General features: G+C 44.9%; 1 protein-coding gene across 3 annotated transcripts in view; it reads right to left on the bottom strand.

Annotated features, from left to right (window-relative positions):
* The window catches only part of SLC12A5 (solute carrier family 12 member 5), a 1,098,594-nt gene that overhangs the window by 433,537 nt on the left and 649,157 nt on the right, over window positions 1–15,900 (bottom strand). For all 3 annotated transcript variants that reach the window (XM_085619360.1, XM_085619359.1, XM_085619361.1), the window contains exon 3: window positions 13,129–13,260. In XM_085619360.1, the coding sequence (XP_085475486.1) occupies window positions 13,129–13,260 (132 nt within the window). The remainder of the gene's footprint in view (window positions 1–13,128; window positions 13,261–15,900) is intronic.

Raw genomic sequence — 15,900 nt, forward strand, 5'->3', positions numbered from 1 at the left:
GTTTCCTTTTTCAAGAGTTGGAATAGGGAATAAACATGGGTGTTAATTTGAATTAGGCAATAATTATTGTATTTGGTATTCTTGTCATCCCTTTTCCTTCCTACCTACCTCTATTTATACCCATGCATATGCCGAGAGACTCTGTTAACAGTATACACATCATCATATGAAGTATGAAAGCACCTCAGATCTACTAAAGGGCTGTGTGAGCATTGGAAGGACCCTACACCAAAACAAGCCACTTTTAAAGCCCTCTCTGGTCTAATGGAATATGATAAATCATGTTTCTCCAACGAGTAGATAGTGAGCTACGGGTAGGCCTCCAGCTGCCTGTTAGAAGCTCTCATGTGAGCCTATCAATTAGAAGTGTTTGCTTGGTTCAATTAATTTATGTATACCAAAATTGAAAAGTGTGTTTTCGAGATGAAAATGTGTGTATTTTCAGGATTCACGTGCTGAAGTTTGGAGGAAAAAGGTTGAATATTGAATTTACTGATTCCAATTGTTGACCTGGGTTACAATAAACATTGCTATTTCAGTTCCAAGATACCCTTCAGGATGAATGTGTACCTTACAAATACCTTATATATAAAGCTGATTTTTGAGTGATAAATCATTCTGTATAGCAGAGACTTATCACAAACTTGGTGCAGTTGTGTAACAAAACGTGAGCCCCCCCCAAGCTCCTGACCCTGCCAGGAGCTCTCCAACACGCCCGTGTAGTGCCGGAGGATGCCCCCCTTGAGCTCAAGGCCCGTCCCACACCAGCCACGGCCCATATAGGGCGTATTAGTGGGGCGGTGACATGGGGCGGGGGAGGGGCAGGGTGGGAGGTTGTAAAAAGCTGCATACGGCCGATTTCAGGTAAGTTACGGGGAAAAAAATTAATTGTTGCGCGCGCTGCATCGCATTTGGCGATACAGCGCGCGCAACGAAATTCGTTTTTTCCCCCCGTAAATTACCTGAAATCGGCCGTATGCCGCATTTTACAACCCCCTGCCCTGCCCCTCCACCGCCCCACGTCACCGCCCCGCTAACACGCCTTATACGGGCCGTGTCTGTCCCACACCGCAGGGGCTATTGCTACCCCACTGACTTGGTGCATGTGAGAAGTTAGCCTGGTATATGATGCTCACTAGTTAAAGTGATCACCTTGTACCATGCCAAGCAACCCTTATGGTGTGGTTGTAAGTCAACCTTTTCGGACTAGCTGCCCTAGTGGTAGCGTAGGCTAAGCAGTCTTTGAGGCTAAACTCGTGAAGCGTGTTAAGCCAGCTGTTTTACCAAATGCAACCCCCTTTTATACCAATGAAAGGACACCACACAGATATATATTCAAAATATATATGTATTTATTTCTCAAAGTAACCCCTAGTCTCTTTTTGAGCACAGGAGCACAAATCGTCAAACAAGATTACAGTAGAATACACAGAAGTTGCACTTTATATGGATAGGCCCTGGTGGCCGCTCAAACCATATACTAAAATAGTGGTATAAGTACCACGAACAGAAAAGGGAAAAGGCCTAGGGCCTCTAGAATCGCTGGGCCTACAAGGAGCTAACTTCAGTTAGTGACCAGGAGGTCCACGGGTGGCGTGTGCAGAGCAAATAGTCACACGCGTGCGCCCATAGGTTTCAATGGGTGCGTAAAAAGTACAAAGTTACTGCAAAGAGGATCTTCCGGATGGACTAGGAACTCAAGATTTGGAACACAGGCACTAGAGATGTAATACTACACTTGGGCACAGGTGTGCCAGCTTTACCTCACCCACAGGAAGCGGGTGCATAGGCCTCGAAGTGCGTCGGGTTTCTTCTATCTGTTCCGTGGAGCTTGAAGACAAAGATGCTGCAGGCGGTCGGTCCGGGAGAGATGCAGTGGATCCAAGAGTGGATCGGGGATGCTGAAGACCTGTAAGCAGAGGGGACAGTGTTCACAGTCACTAGCCAGTGACCAGCGTGGCACCAGGTGGGTACCAGGCAATGTCGGGTGCAAACAGGAAGAAAGGTGTAGCTTGTCTCTGCAGCCACGTGGTCCCTGGAGGTCGACGACGTCCAGGAGTCGGTTCACGAGCTGTCCCACGCAGGCTCTCGCTGTCGGCGGTGTCGGCGACTTGATCGAAGCAAACAAGCCTTGGCAAAAGCAATTGTTGTAGGAGATGAAATAAGCTGATGGTTCTGACCAGCAAGGTCAGAAGGACTGCTCCTTTGGAGGGGAGCAAGGGCCAGTCTGGAGCAACCAGACCAGTGGTGTATTTTGTAGAGTTCGTCGCCAAGATGGCTACTAGCCAGCGGGCCAGCAACCGGTTAGGCGCGTCGAGTGGCAAAATGCAGAAGGGCCCCACGCAGATCGTGGAGATGCTGGAGGGCTCACCTTTGGTGCAGGTGCTGTTCGGGTGTTGGGCTTCTCAGATCCCAAAGCACAACTTGGAGGGAGCCTCGGTTGTTGCACTTGTCAGCTTGTCGTGGTCGTTCCAAGATGGCTGGCTCCACGTGTCTCGGTGCCTCCACGGGTCTCTTCTTTTCAGGGACTGTGGATCGGGCGGTGAGAGGTCTGGAGGTCCAGGTCTTGTCAGTCTCTGGGCTCGGGCTCCGGCGGGAGGCGGCGGCAAAGCAGACGTTGATTCGCTGGATGGTGCTTGCGTTAGCAAGGTGGTCACTCCCTGACCACAGGGGAGATTGGCTTCAGTCCTCTGTGCAGCAGAGCGTCGAAGTTCCCGTCTTCTTCTTAGTGTTAAGTTGATTCCAGGATGTCTGAAGTCTTAGGACACAGCTCCTACCTTTAAGCGGATTCTAGGGGCCGGACTACCTGCTAGGTCCCTCCCTATGGGTGGGACCAGGAAGGGGGGTGGTTACACCCCCAATCCTTTGTCCAGCTCGCCCCAGGCCCGGGACTGGTGTGCCCCAGGACCGGTTTGAACTGGCATATGCACCGAGGCTCCTTGTGAGCCACGGGCATGTCTGGTTTCTTTCAAGCCCTACCTGACCAATACACAAAATCCTGTCTGGGGTGGTGCACGCACCTCCCCTGGCAGGAAACCCTTTGTCCACACCTCCCAAGCTGGAAGGACTCCCAGCAGCAGGAGGGCAGACTTGTGTCTGTGGTGGCAGCATCCATTTTGTGGAGCTGAGGCTATGTCTGATTTTACCCGGGTTTCAGGTACTGTACATGTCGTGTCCCTCTAGAAGGGTGGAATGCTAACCCCGTCGCCAGAATTGGCGAGGGGTTAGTATTCCAATTCGTATGACACCTTACTCGACATGTTTTGATAAAGCCAAACCAAAGATAGCATTTAACCGCGAGGTTCATAATGCACTTAAGAGTATATGGTATGACGATATCTGGAAACAGTAGAAGGAAGTTGTTCCGACCACTGCAGACAGGCTCAGCTCATGCCAGAGCACCATCTCACATGGAACCAAGCACTCTGCCTTCAGGATTGTTAAGGCCTGCCATAGGAGTGACTTATAGGTTACCAGGTGTCCCATTTAAGGTTAGGTATAGGTATACTACACCTAAGTAAGAGGTGAGTACACCAACTTACCCCAGCTGAGTGATCAGCCAGTTGTGTCAAATTGTTAGGCCAAGCCTGGGGTGGCATAATACATGCTTCAGCCCCTGGCAGGCCTTGGGTACACCAATGCCCTGGGTACCTAGTGTACACTGGTACAGGGGCTGACAGGGTGATCCACTTCCAATTGGTTATGCACCTAGGGTGCATAGTTTTAATTTAGTAGAGAGAACAGCAGGCTGGGGGTCTGATTGGCAGGCCCACAGCCTCAATATGTCAAAAACCAGTGAAGCAAAAAGCAAAAATTTGGGGTGACCATAGGATAGCAGACCCTACTCTCCTACAGTGCACTACAGCTATTGCTAAAGCCTTGTTTAAATTACTGCTGTCGACCCTGTCTGAGTGGCCATTAATGTAATCTTGCATTATGTGGTCACTAGAACCACACTTTTAATATTAGTAGCTCGCAATGATTTTCACTGAACATAAGGAGCTCTTATTACAAAAAAGGTTGGAGACACCTGTGATAAATCGATTAGAGCAACAGGGCAGTCTTTTGAAATGAGCAAACACAAAACACAAAGAAATGTCAATAAATGTTATACATCAAAAAGATATAACTCTTTGAAAGATGTTCTTGGGAGTGGGGATTATATAGACTTCTCTCTTGAAAGTATAACTACAAGGGTATATTTAATTATATTTTGTGACCCTCTACATGGCCGAATACATCTCATCCACTACAATGTGAGACATTAGATAGTTTCGGGGGCGGAGGGGGGCATATAACCAAGCGTTAACCCTTTTTTCAATTTAATTGCGTTTCTTTACCTAACATTTTTTATTAATAAGTATCCTCAACTTATTTAACTCTTACCCTTACCTTATTCCTAATATAATGACTTACACTGCAGTAGGGTTGATGTCCTTAAAGCCCACACAAACTCATCTGTTAGGGATACAGGTGGGATACAGGAGGACAAAGTGTTGGTGTGGAACACTAGGCTGTGTTTTTTTATTGATGGTGGGAATGCCAAAGGAGAAGCCTTCCTATCTTTTAAAACCTTCCTCTTTGGTACTTTGTAACCATATAAGGCATGCTCCTCACTCCCGGAAAGAAAACAGAGATGATTGAGGGGTTTCTGTGCTCTCCCCTTTAGCAAACTAACTAGGAGAAATGCAAATTCCACATGACTGGTTCGCGAACCGGATGTAATTTGTGATGCAACATGTGTACTAATAGACTGCATCACAAATTGATCATTCACGGGGATCATTAAACAACCTGCCTAATTAATTTTAAGTACATAGGTTTCATTTTGCAACCCTCTGGAGATTAGCTGCAAATGAAGTGGTGATGACTCGCAATGGAAAGCAGACCACCATCCTTACATTTGTTTTCCCGAAAGGGAAAATGTTTTTTTTCAAAAGTAGCCCGTGTTCATTGAAGGGACGTGCTGCTTCCTGCTTTAAAAACACTTTCCCAATTAAGAACATATTGGGGGATCATGCACGGGTGCCCTGGACCAATGTTTGCTGCTTCCTCGAGACCATTCAACGCAATTCTCAAATGTTACCCCACCTTGCTCGGTGGTGTTTTTTCAATGGGTTGCAAGTGCAGTTCTGGTCAAAACCATGGGTACTTCTTTTTTGTTTTGTGGCGTTTATATAGCGTGAACTCGACCGAGGGTATCAGAGTCTTTACATGAACACCAGTTGTGTTACAAATCCACATATTCATTTTTGGTAGGCTCAGGGAGATTAAGGGATTTGCTCAGAATCACAGGATGTTGAACGTCTGTGCTGAGACTCATACCCAGTTCCCAGCTTCGAGGTCAACCGCTCTAGCCATTAGGCCACATCCTCTCCCCATTGCAACTCACAAAGAGGAGTGGAATGCCTCTTTCATGCCCCCCCCGTCTGTGTGAGATTTGTTAAGGGTTGAACCCCCCCTTTTTACAATTTGAATACAATTTTCCTGCTTGGATAGGGAATTTTGTACATTTTAAAAAGGTGTTTTGTTGCTATAATGCACGATTCACAGGTTTTTAGACAAAAATGTTAGTACATTAAGTCCCTTTTCCCCTAAATTTTGCATGTCTTTGAACACTAAATATACATGCTGCAGTTGTCAAGCAAACATACTGAAAGGGACAACATTTCCACAGTCTGTATCTAAAAATAGTTGGTGAGGAAGGGAGTTCAGGAACAAATTTAGAAATTAAGTAGAAACCTAGGGCCAGATTTACAAGCCCCTTGCGCCACTTGTGCGTCACTTTTAACATGAGAAAATTGACGCAAAAGTGGCCCAAGGGGCTTGTAAATCTGCCCCCTAGACTTTATTATAAACCCTGTTTATGTCTGTGCTAATACAGTCTGCTGTTTTGCTCCATTTCTTGTTGTGATGCTCGGAACTTTTTTTTTTTTACAGTTGTGAAAATCGATATTTCTATTGTGAGTCCCCAGTATATATTGATTTTCTGCTCACACCAAAAATAAAAAAATAAATCATTTTCCAACGTCCTTCCAAACTGTATTTATGATGCTAAAAATGTTCATGAGTTTGCATTTGTGCCGTCCTGGCTCACTTCGTACCTATTAAGTAAGACTTCACTAGGATCAATGGTGCTTATGTGATGAATACAGCATTTGCCACATGGCGAACCCATGGCGTATAGGGTGGAAAGCACGTGAGCCCCATCTTCCCCCTCTTCCCCATGGGTGTCATGACCTTGCAGTTTAAACTTTTAGGCAGGTATGTGTTTTTTCACTGCTGCAACATTTTGAAACGACGGCCATTGTACCCGGAGGCTTGAATGGCATTAATATCTGTTTTTTAGTGGTGCACACACTGCAGGCTGAGTTGCCTCTGGCCCATCCCTCGAGTGACGCAGTCAATAAATAAACATGTTAGTGTAGCTAGGAAGTCCCCCCGGGGTACTTAGGAGTCTATTGAATGGCACTTCCTCACCACGCGAACACGGATGACAGGATGTTATCCACTTTCAGTTGTCATTTCTGTCTATCATATGTTCACTCCATTATTTTTTTTTTTTACCTTTGTTCCAGAAATCTTCTTCTGAACCTATTTTTCATTAATCAATAGTTTCTGCAAAGACCCCTGTAAACGTTATGTTTAAAAAAAAATTATTTTCCATTTTTATAGTTCACGCAGCTAAAAAAAAACCTGGGAAGGGTGGAGCAGGAGAACAGAATATGTTCTGTCCATATATATATATGAATGTCTTCTTCACCCTCTCCTACCATATGGTGAAGGTTGCATTTATATAGGTTCACTGGAGTTAATAGGCTATGAAGGACAAAACTAAGCAGAAGAGTTGAATAACTTATGCAGCAAAAAAGGGCAAATTATGTGGCATAGCGCAGCACATTCTATGGCAGTATTATCACCCTAGTTTGGTATTGTCCCACAAAATAATACTGTGTGTACAAAGGTTTCACCTCTTTAGTGCAAGTTTAATACCTAAATGCAGCAATCAATGACTGAGATGTAACCGTTATAAAGGGTCTGTAAATGTAAGTCCAGTATTTGTAAAGCGCACAGCTACCCGTAGGCATACCAGCGCTGGTGGCCGTCGGTAGGCTTAAGCGAGCTATTGTTCAGTCACATGGTGCTGGGCTGACCTACCGCTGGTGATCAAACCGTGATCCCCAGCGTCCGACGTCAGTCGCCCTGGCCGCTGCGCCACACCTCTTCCCTGTCACTTCACGGCGCCATATGTGGCAGTTTTTTTTCAAGAACTGTGTGATCCATTTGAGCTAGAAGCAATGCTTTGTGTTGGATCTGGAAATTATGCACTAGGCTGTGGACTATGTGGTTAGTGATTTTAATCCATAATTATGAAGTAAACACAGTGGCCATTGCACCATATAATTCCAGCGGCCCTGCAGTGAATCTATGACAAGGCTCTTTCTCCAGACTCTCGACTCAAAAGTGTACATAAGAATGTTCTCTTCGATCCAATGAGGAGCGTCTTTCTCTCCTGGAAGCCCAGGCGCTCCGTTTGGAACGCACTGTGGGCGCAACAGATGGGGACGCCGAGTCTCGCCAGCTCGAACTCATATGTGAGGAAATTCGCCGTGTCTCCTTAGAGTCAGCCAAACAAACGTGGAGGTCTTCCATAGTCCGTGTCTATGGATGGGGGGACAAAAATGGTAAGCTTTTGTATTGGCTGGCATCCCGCCCTTTAGCTAATCGAATAATTCAAGAGATCATTGATACTAACGGATGTACCCAACAGACACCGGAGGCAATAACCCAAACTTTCGCGGATTATTACAAGTGCCTCTACTCCAATGTCCGAGCTCCAAAGGTAAGAGACATCACTGCCTTCTTGCGAGACAGCCCACTCCTGAGACTCTCGGAGGCTGACACCCAGGCCCTTGATCAACTTATCACAAGAGAGGAAATAGACCAAGCCAAATTAGCAATTGCTCCTGGTAAAACGCCGGGACTAGGTGGTTACCCAGCAAAATATTACTCGGCATTTCGAGAGACTCTGGCACCACACCTGCAGACCCTATACGAGGAGGCGAGAGAATGAAGAGGTTTCCCGTGAGACATCGATATGGCCACGATCGTAGTCATACCCAAAGCTAATCCACCGTCTACCTGCTGCTCGGATTACAGATCGATCTCCCTTAATACCGAAGTTAAAATATACACCACGAAACTTGCCACCCACCTCAAACAGGTACTGACTGCCCTTCTACACCCCATCCAGTGTGGATTCATGCCCCGGTGTAGCACGAGGCACTGCCTTAGCAGGCTACATGTGGCACTAGCCAACCGGCATTTCCTGTCACCATATCTAGCACTCCTTTTGATAGACTTTGAAATGACCTTTGACACGGTGGACTGGCGTTACCTGGATGGTGTGCTGGTCCAGGCAGGTATCGGTCCATATTTCAGAGGGTTGGTACGAGTGCTATACTCGAATCCCTTGGCCCGGGTATTGATCAATGGGACCCTCTCGTAAGATTTCCAGATCCTGCTAGGGATGAGACAGGGATGTCCCTTATCCTCCTTGCTTTTCATTATAGCGATTGAACTCCTGGCCCATCTTATCAGGTGTGATGCTCAGATCTAGGGCTGGGGCTGGAGCGCTTCTCACAACAAACGTATTGCATTGTATGCGGACGACGTCCTCCTGATTATGACGGATCCGGCTCGTATATTGGCCCTTTGTGTCTCACGCTTCTAGAACTGTTCGGAGAGGCATCAGGCTTAAGACTTAAATCAGCCAAATTGATCTTAGTTCCCCTTCATAGCTCCAGGGATGGATATTATATTGATTGGCAATCCAGCATCCCCATCAGACGCCTCAGCTTCCTTTATCTGGGGATCTGGGTAGTGCTACACCCAGAGTTGACCAGGTCCCTCAATCTGACCCCTTTAGTAAAGAACACATGGGATGCTCTGCGAAAGTGGCAGAAGCTGCCACTAAACCTCATGAGAAAACCAGCCCTGTATAAAATGATGATACTCCTGCGCTTCCAGTATATACTGCAGCACCTCCCGCTTCTCCTTCCGCGCCAGTGGTTTCCGTCCATCGATAAGCTAATGACATTGTTCCTGTGGGGGCAGTCTAGACCACGGGTGGCACTAATCCACTGGCAGAGGACCCCGTATGACAGTGGAATAGGCACGACAAACCTCTTTCTTTACTATATCGCGAAGTGGCTTCTGATCAATAAAAAGTGGTTTACTGGGAGGTGGTCAGACCTGGCCTACCAACAAGAACTAGACGAGCTAGGGTTCACCCGGATCCAAGCAATGCTTTACGGGTCACCTATCCCTCACACTATTCCGTTGATAACCAGAATGGTCCTTCTGGCTTGGTGGGTAGCACTGTGGTACACTCGATGGGACACCAAACTTACACTCCAGACACCATTATGGCGAGGTACATGGGTTGGAGAGGTGGCGGACCTGGAAGGTTTTCAAAAGTGGGATCTCACTGGCATCTCCCAGCTTGGAGATGTGTGGACGGGAGGGCATATCCGTACCTTTCAAGACCTACAGAGAATCTACTCCCTAATCCATACACAATTTTATAAGTACTTGCAGCTTCGAGATGACCTTGCTCCGCACATCCACGCGGGCACCACACTGCCAGAATTCAGCCCCTAGAGGCCAAGCTTCTCATGGGAGCCCTGGGAAAAGGAGGAGTCTCTCAGATTTACAAATCTATAGTAAATAACTTGCCCACCAATCTAGAACAAGTGCGGTTGCGGTGGGAGGGATGGTTGGGTCCCCTAGAGGGCGAGGACTGGGGGGACGCCCTTATGGCCCCTCGAATAATTACCATCTCGGCGAGGCTGCGATTAATTCAGTTCTACTACCTTCACTTTGTGTATCTCACTCCCAATAGGCTTCACCGGGCAGGCTATCTGCAGGACCCAGTTGCCCATGATGCAAGGATACGCCTGCAAACTTCTATCATATGGCATGGTCTTGCAAGGTCATAGCGAAGTACTGGAAGTGAGTGGAAAATATGTCATGATGTCATGTGTCTCCTGATTTGCATCTTGTTAAAACCCAATAAATTGAGTATTAAAAAAAGAATGTTCGCTTCTGTTACATCAAGCTAAAGGGATCTTTAGTTTACTCTTTAGACCCAGAGACAGCAGCAGCTGTGGTCTGTGATGAACTCTCACATCTATCAGGCCCTCACGCTCTAGGCTGGAAGCCAGGCAGGCAGTCAATGTGTTCTCGTTGTCGGCCAGCCTTATCACTTATGATTAAGGCTCCCTGTATTCCGTTTTTACTGATTTTTACAGATTAATACAGACAGAAAACATTCATTTTCTTGTCTGTATTTATTTTTAAATGTGTATAAAAACGGAAATTGGGTTGCTTTTTGAGTAATTCTAAATACTTTCTGCCATGACTGCCAGGCCAATAGATGTGTGGATTGATATATAAGGGGGCTAAAAAAGAAAGGCATTTTAGTAAAGAAGCTAACAGCAGTAGATATGCACAAGGTTGATACTGAAAATGGCATATTTTCATATAAGTGCATTGATTTATCTTCTGCGGATGCACTGAAACCTGGTAGACATTCAAGCATGAGTGCATATTTCTGGGTTAAATAAATGTGGAAATATACTAATTTCAGCTTAATTTTTCCACAAAACCCAAAATTAATATGGATAAAAACAGATAAAATTAGCAAAAAATAAATATGGTTAAATACAGGCAGAAATGGCGAAAAAATAAATACCATAAAACCGGGAGCCCTACTTATGATTTGTAAGACCACCAGCTCATAACTTCAAAGTGACCCTATATCATACGTAACACCTTTTGCTTGTCTTTATTTCTTGACCAACAGCACTTTGCATGCTGGGATATTTGGGCACATTATGTAGTTTAGCCCCTAGTGACCGAGAGCTCTATGGCGCAACGTGAGCTCCCTCTCCTTAAAAAACATCTTAATGTGATGCACCCTCTTGTGTCAACCAGCAGCGGGCTTCCCAGGGCAAACAAGTCCAAATGCATCAAATGTGCTGGCCTCAAATGATTAGCCATCCCTTATGCTCCTACCTGGTGCTTTGGGATTCCACACTACGCCACCTTCGCCTTCCCCCTTTACACAAGCATCAAATGCATTTAGACCAAACTTCTTTACTAGCATAGGGGATGGTATATGGTGCCTAGAAACCCTACAATATGTCTTTTACTTGTTTGATGCTTGCCGGGCTTTGCCCATTTGGCACTTTGCAAAATCAATAAAATTTGTTGTTAAAAAAAAAAACATTTCTTTACTAGGGAAGTGAATAAGCGACCATTGCTTGCACTCCCAAAGGCGGACAATAAAAGGGAATTATTGTAGGGCGGAGGTGAAGTCCGCCCAGAACTTCAGAAACTGGCCCAGGGACCACCACGAGTCCAACCTCCATGCGGGGCCACCTCGCTCTGCCTCTTCTGGTTCTTAGACTTTCACGACGCTGGTGAAATGAACATTATCTTATACAGGGCACAAGTTCTAAAAAAAGAAGTGGGGGGACGCTGACGTCACAACAGGAAGTGACGTCACGAAAGGTGGCTTGCACCATCAGACTCGTTGCCTCCCCTCGCTCACCCCTTAGATGCGATTGCATCAGAGAAGCCAGCGCGTGAGCAGCGTTCTGAATGAGCTCAGATCACGCCCCAGAGAGGCCAAAGAGTGAATGTGTGGCTCCATTGCTCCAGTTATCGAGCTCCCGGTAAAATAAGTGGGGGGACGCCGTCCACCCACGTGGTACCCCGACTCGAGCCCTGATCTTATAGCGGGCAATACAAGGTGCGCTGCAGTCTGTTTACTATGTTTATTGTTAACAGACTACTGTCTTCTGCTATAAACAGGCGACACAGCAGTTTGTTTTCTATGAAAATATGAAACAACCTGCCAGGCAGGGATGTAGGCTTGTAATTCAAAAGAAAGACACAGTAGGTGCATTTTTTTTTACCTAGGAATCTGTTTAAGAAAAAAGTTGCTCCTACCGCGCCTTCGCTCTGAATTACAAGCCTGCTGGGTTACACTGCATGTAATGAGTTTTCTAACGCACTTTACTTTTTTATTGCAAAGATGATAGACTGTTCACAATGAACATGGTCAATAGACTGCAATGTCGCCATGCTAGACTGCAATTTTGAGCAAAACCAAGCTAAATACAGCTTTGCTTCGATTACAAAATAGCCATGTTGCTCTCTGAAGGCCTATTCTGTCCATCAGGGTATATGATTAAACATAAAAGAGACACAGACAACCGACTGTGGCCCATTCCACAAGACCCACTTTTTTAAAATACCTTACACTTCAAGAAAGGTAGGGGCATATTTACAAGCTCCTTGCGCCTCTTTTGCGTCACTTTTCCCATATTAAAAATGACGCAAAAGTGGTGCAAGTGGCTTGTAAATAAGCCCCGTAATATTTAGCCGCTTTGGGTAATTCTGCTGATTTTGTCGTGGGATTGTTACGCCTCAATTAATCTACACAAATGAGTAGATTCCTCACTAATTCACAGGCAAACCTGTAAACCTGCAAAAATTATCGAGTCAATACCGGACAAGTATGCAAGTATCTAGTTCTAAGAAGCAGCTCGCTGTTCAAATCCTCGGTTGCAAAACTACTTCTCACTGCACCTTTCTTAAATTTCTAAACATTACCTTCACTTATGTCTTCCCTCTCTGCCAGAGGTAATATTTTTTGATCCATAATTGCATTTATCCTACTGAACTATAGAGAATGGCGTCATATGGCTACATACAATGGGCATCACCTGACCGTTCAGCCCTCCTTTCCTCTTACAACCCATTGAATTTTGACACACCATGTACCCTGTTCAGTTCTGAACCAAGACTATAACTCCCAGAAAGCAACAGTGTGTTACATGAAAGCTCAGAACCGGAAGTATGGTGTTGTAGAGACCTGGAGCCACATGGTCACCTTAACTGTAACTGTGTTCTCCCTGACTGACCAAGGGATTTACATGAAAAAAAAGTTATAACAATTTTTGATTAATATGCATGGGGACAACTGCATGTAGATTACACCATCAACAGACACCTCACGAAAGAGAGGACCATTTCACAGCTCTTGTCTCCACATACCTGCACGGGCTTTTTCTTGGCACCTTCATTGTTTTCTGCTTCCTCGTGTTCCCGCACCCCTTGGGTCAAGTTGGTATAGTTCGCCAGGCCGCCAATGAGCGAAGAGACCATGGGGCTGGTGTCCATCTCTTCCTGAACATTGGAGAAAGCACAGAGATTCATGGTTAGCCTCTCTCTATGAAGAACCAAAGTGCTTTCAGACCATGAATAGCTACACAGAATTATTGATGTTTCAGAAGCCCACATCTGAATAGCTATGTCCACTGTCTCCAAACCTGTTGTTTCCGTCTGTACAACATTCATAATATCGGATCACTTCTTCCTTTCCTCTCATTGAGTTTCTTTCTCAAGCTCTTGTTCGCCCTCTCTTAATTAATACTTTTCTCTTTCTGTTGATCTTCCCAAATTTATCACTGATCCACTTCTAATTATTCGGGACTCCTGGATTTGTCTTTCATTTCCCCTTCCACATCATGCCCACATGTCTCTTAACCCTGCCCAAACTGGTTGTCTCCCCATGCTTCTTTTATTGAGGTTTCACTCTCTTTGCCTCATCCACTTAGGTTCTCTTGTTTCACTATATAATCCCTACCTCTTCTTTAGTCCTCATTCTCTTGTGGGTTCCAAGAACCCCAATGTCAAACCTCTTCCTTCCGTTTCTTTGTCCTTCCAACATCTAAACTGTGGAATCAACTTCCTGTCCACACTAGGAACAGATGTAGCTAATCTGAGAGTAAAGCACTGCAGAAACGCCATGTTCTTGAGTGACCTAACCAACCTTGATCAGAGGTTGTAAGCTGTTTTCTTGTCATGACATCTCTGTATTCTGATATTGTTTTCCACTTTTCTACAGTATGTTTGTGAAAAGTGCCATGATAAATAAATACAGATACACACTTTTTATTCCAAAAGCATAGCCTCAAATCTGGCCCTGCCATCAAAATCCTCCTTCTCTGAAATGTTCTTTCCAAGGTGACTTTTTCTCTTCGCTCACATAATAGATCCTCAATGTTTAGGTTAGATTCATCCACCAAAGTCAGCACCACTGTCTTGTTTCACCTCCATTACTTCGACCAGTCATCTTTATTGACAAACCTTTCAAGTATCCAAATCACACCCATACCTGTATTTGGATATTATGCAGCACCCTCATCTCAGTGTCTTTCTTTTCTCACTGCCAATCTCTACTCTCAACCCAAAATCTATTCGTCCCACTCACCTCTTTTGTATCTCCATCAAACATTATTTGGCAGTGTCTACCTTAATTTCCACCTTAAGCTGAATCCTGATCTGTCCATCACATAATCTAATGGGCATCGATGCCCATATTGCCATCCTCAGTTTAATCTCCTTGCGGTTGAACCTTTACAATTAATTTCTGCAAGGTTGACACAGACTTTATTTGCAGCCGCTGCAGGTAAATTAATTATTTTTTAAATTTTCCCTTGTGGTCGTCTCTCGAAATCCCCTCCAGCTGGCCCCACCGCTCTTAGCTGCAGCGGCCGCGGCTGTTTATTCGTGCCATTTGGCCTTTCTTGTGAATTGTCTTCTCAATTCCACAAACTACGGCTTCTTTCCACCAACTTCTCTTTCACCATCAACCTCCAATAGTCTTTTCAGAACTACCCTGTTGCCCCACCATTGTATCTTTTTAAACAAATTTGAATAATAAATACATAGGCACTGATTATCTCCAGGTATGTGTCAGAAATGCTTTTAATAACTAGAAAAATGTATGTTCAAAACGAAATTCTAAAGGTTTTTGTTTGGATTCACTTCCTTTAAATGACCAATTGCATCTAACTTCAAATTAAGAAACACAACTGTGCAAACAACTAATTGAAAAAAGCAGAACCAAAAACACAGGAAACAGATTGATAGGTGTTCTATCACTTTAAGACAAACAAGGGGCATATTTACAAGCCCCTATAGCCCCAGGAACGTCCCTTTCTACAACGTTCGTTTGGAGATAGCGGCTTTGCCTTATTTACAAGGTGGCCTTAAGCCACTTAGCATGGCTTAACGCCACCTTGTAAATAAGGCACCCTTTCATGCTATACTTAGCATGAAAGTGGTGGGCAATGGGTGTTACGGTGAGCGTTCTGCCGCAACACCCATCGATTTTGACGCTGCCCCATATTTACAAGGGTGGCATTAATATGGGGAAACGCCATAATCAAAGCCACGGAAAACCTAGTCTTAACATGCCTAAACGGCTTATAGGACCAGATTCAGCTGACTCCAGGACTCACCCAAACTTCATTCCAGACTTGAGAACCTGCCAAGTGGTATCACTGTACTGCAGGAAGAAAGGCATTCTCTATATGAAGCAGATCAGCACAGACTCTCTCGACAAAGATGACTTATAGATTCTCTCCTGATGAAGCGAAGTACACAAACTTTGAATCTTCATTGAGTGTGTGCCCCTGACTATCAAATCAACAATATCGATGGGACAGAATATCCAGAATTAAATAGCAACAAGTAAGTAAGTCTAGATTTTCTTTAACGAACTCCACATAGGTGTACCTATATCGTAGAGGTACATAGATGTTGAGTTAGCAATAGTAAATCTAAACTACCCTATATGCACTTATGTTTTGATATCTTGTCCCTTGATATTCTGTTCTCGATATTAGTGCCACAATATTCTTGGTGTCGATGTTTAGTAGTACAACCTTCATGGAGTGCCTCCTCTCCCAACTCACCTGAATCAATTTCTTCAACAATATTTCAAATTTATGACCTCACTACTTTTAGTAACAATTTTAT

Source organism: Triturus cristatus, chromosome 7, assembly GCF_964204655.1.
Source record: "Triturus cristatus chromosome 7, aTriCri1.1, whole genome shotgun sequence".
NCBI lineage: Eukaryota > Metazoa > Chordata > Amphibia > Caudata > Salamandridae > Triturus > Triturus cristatus.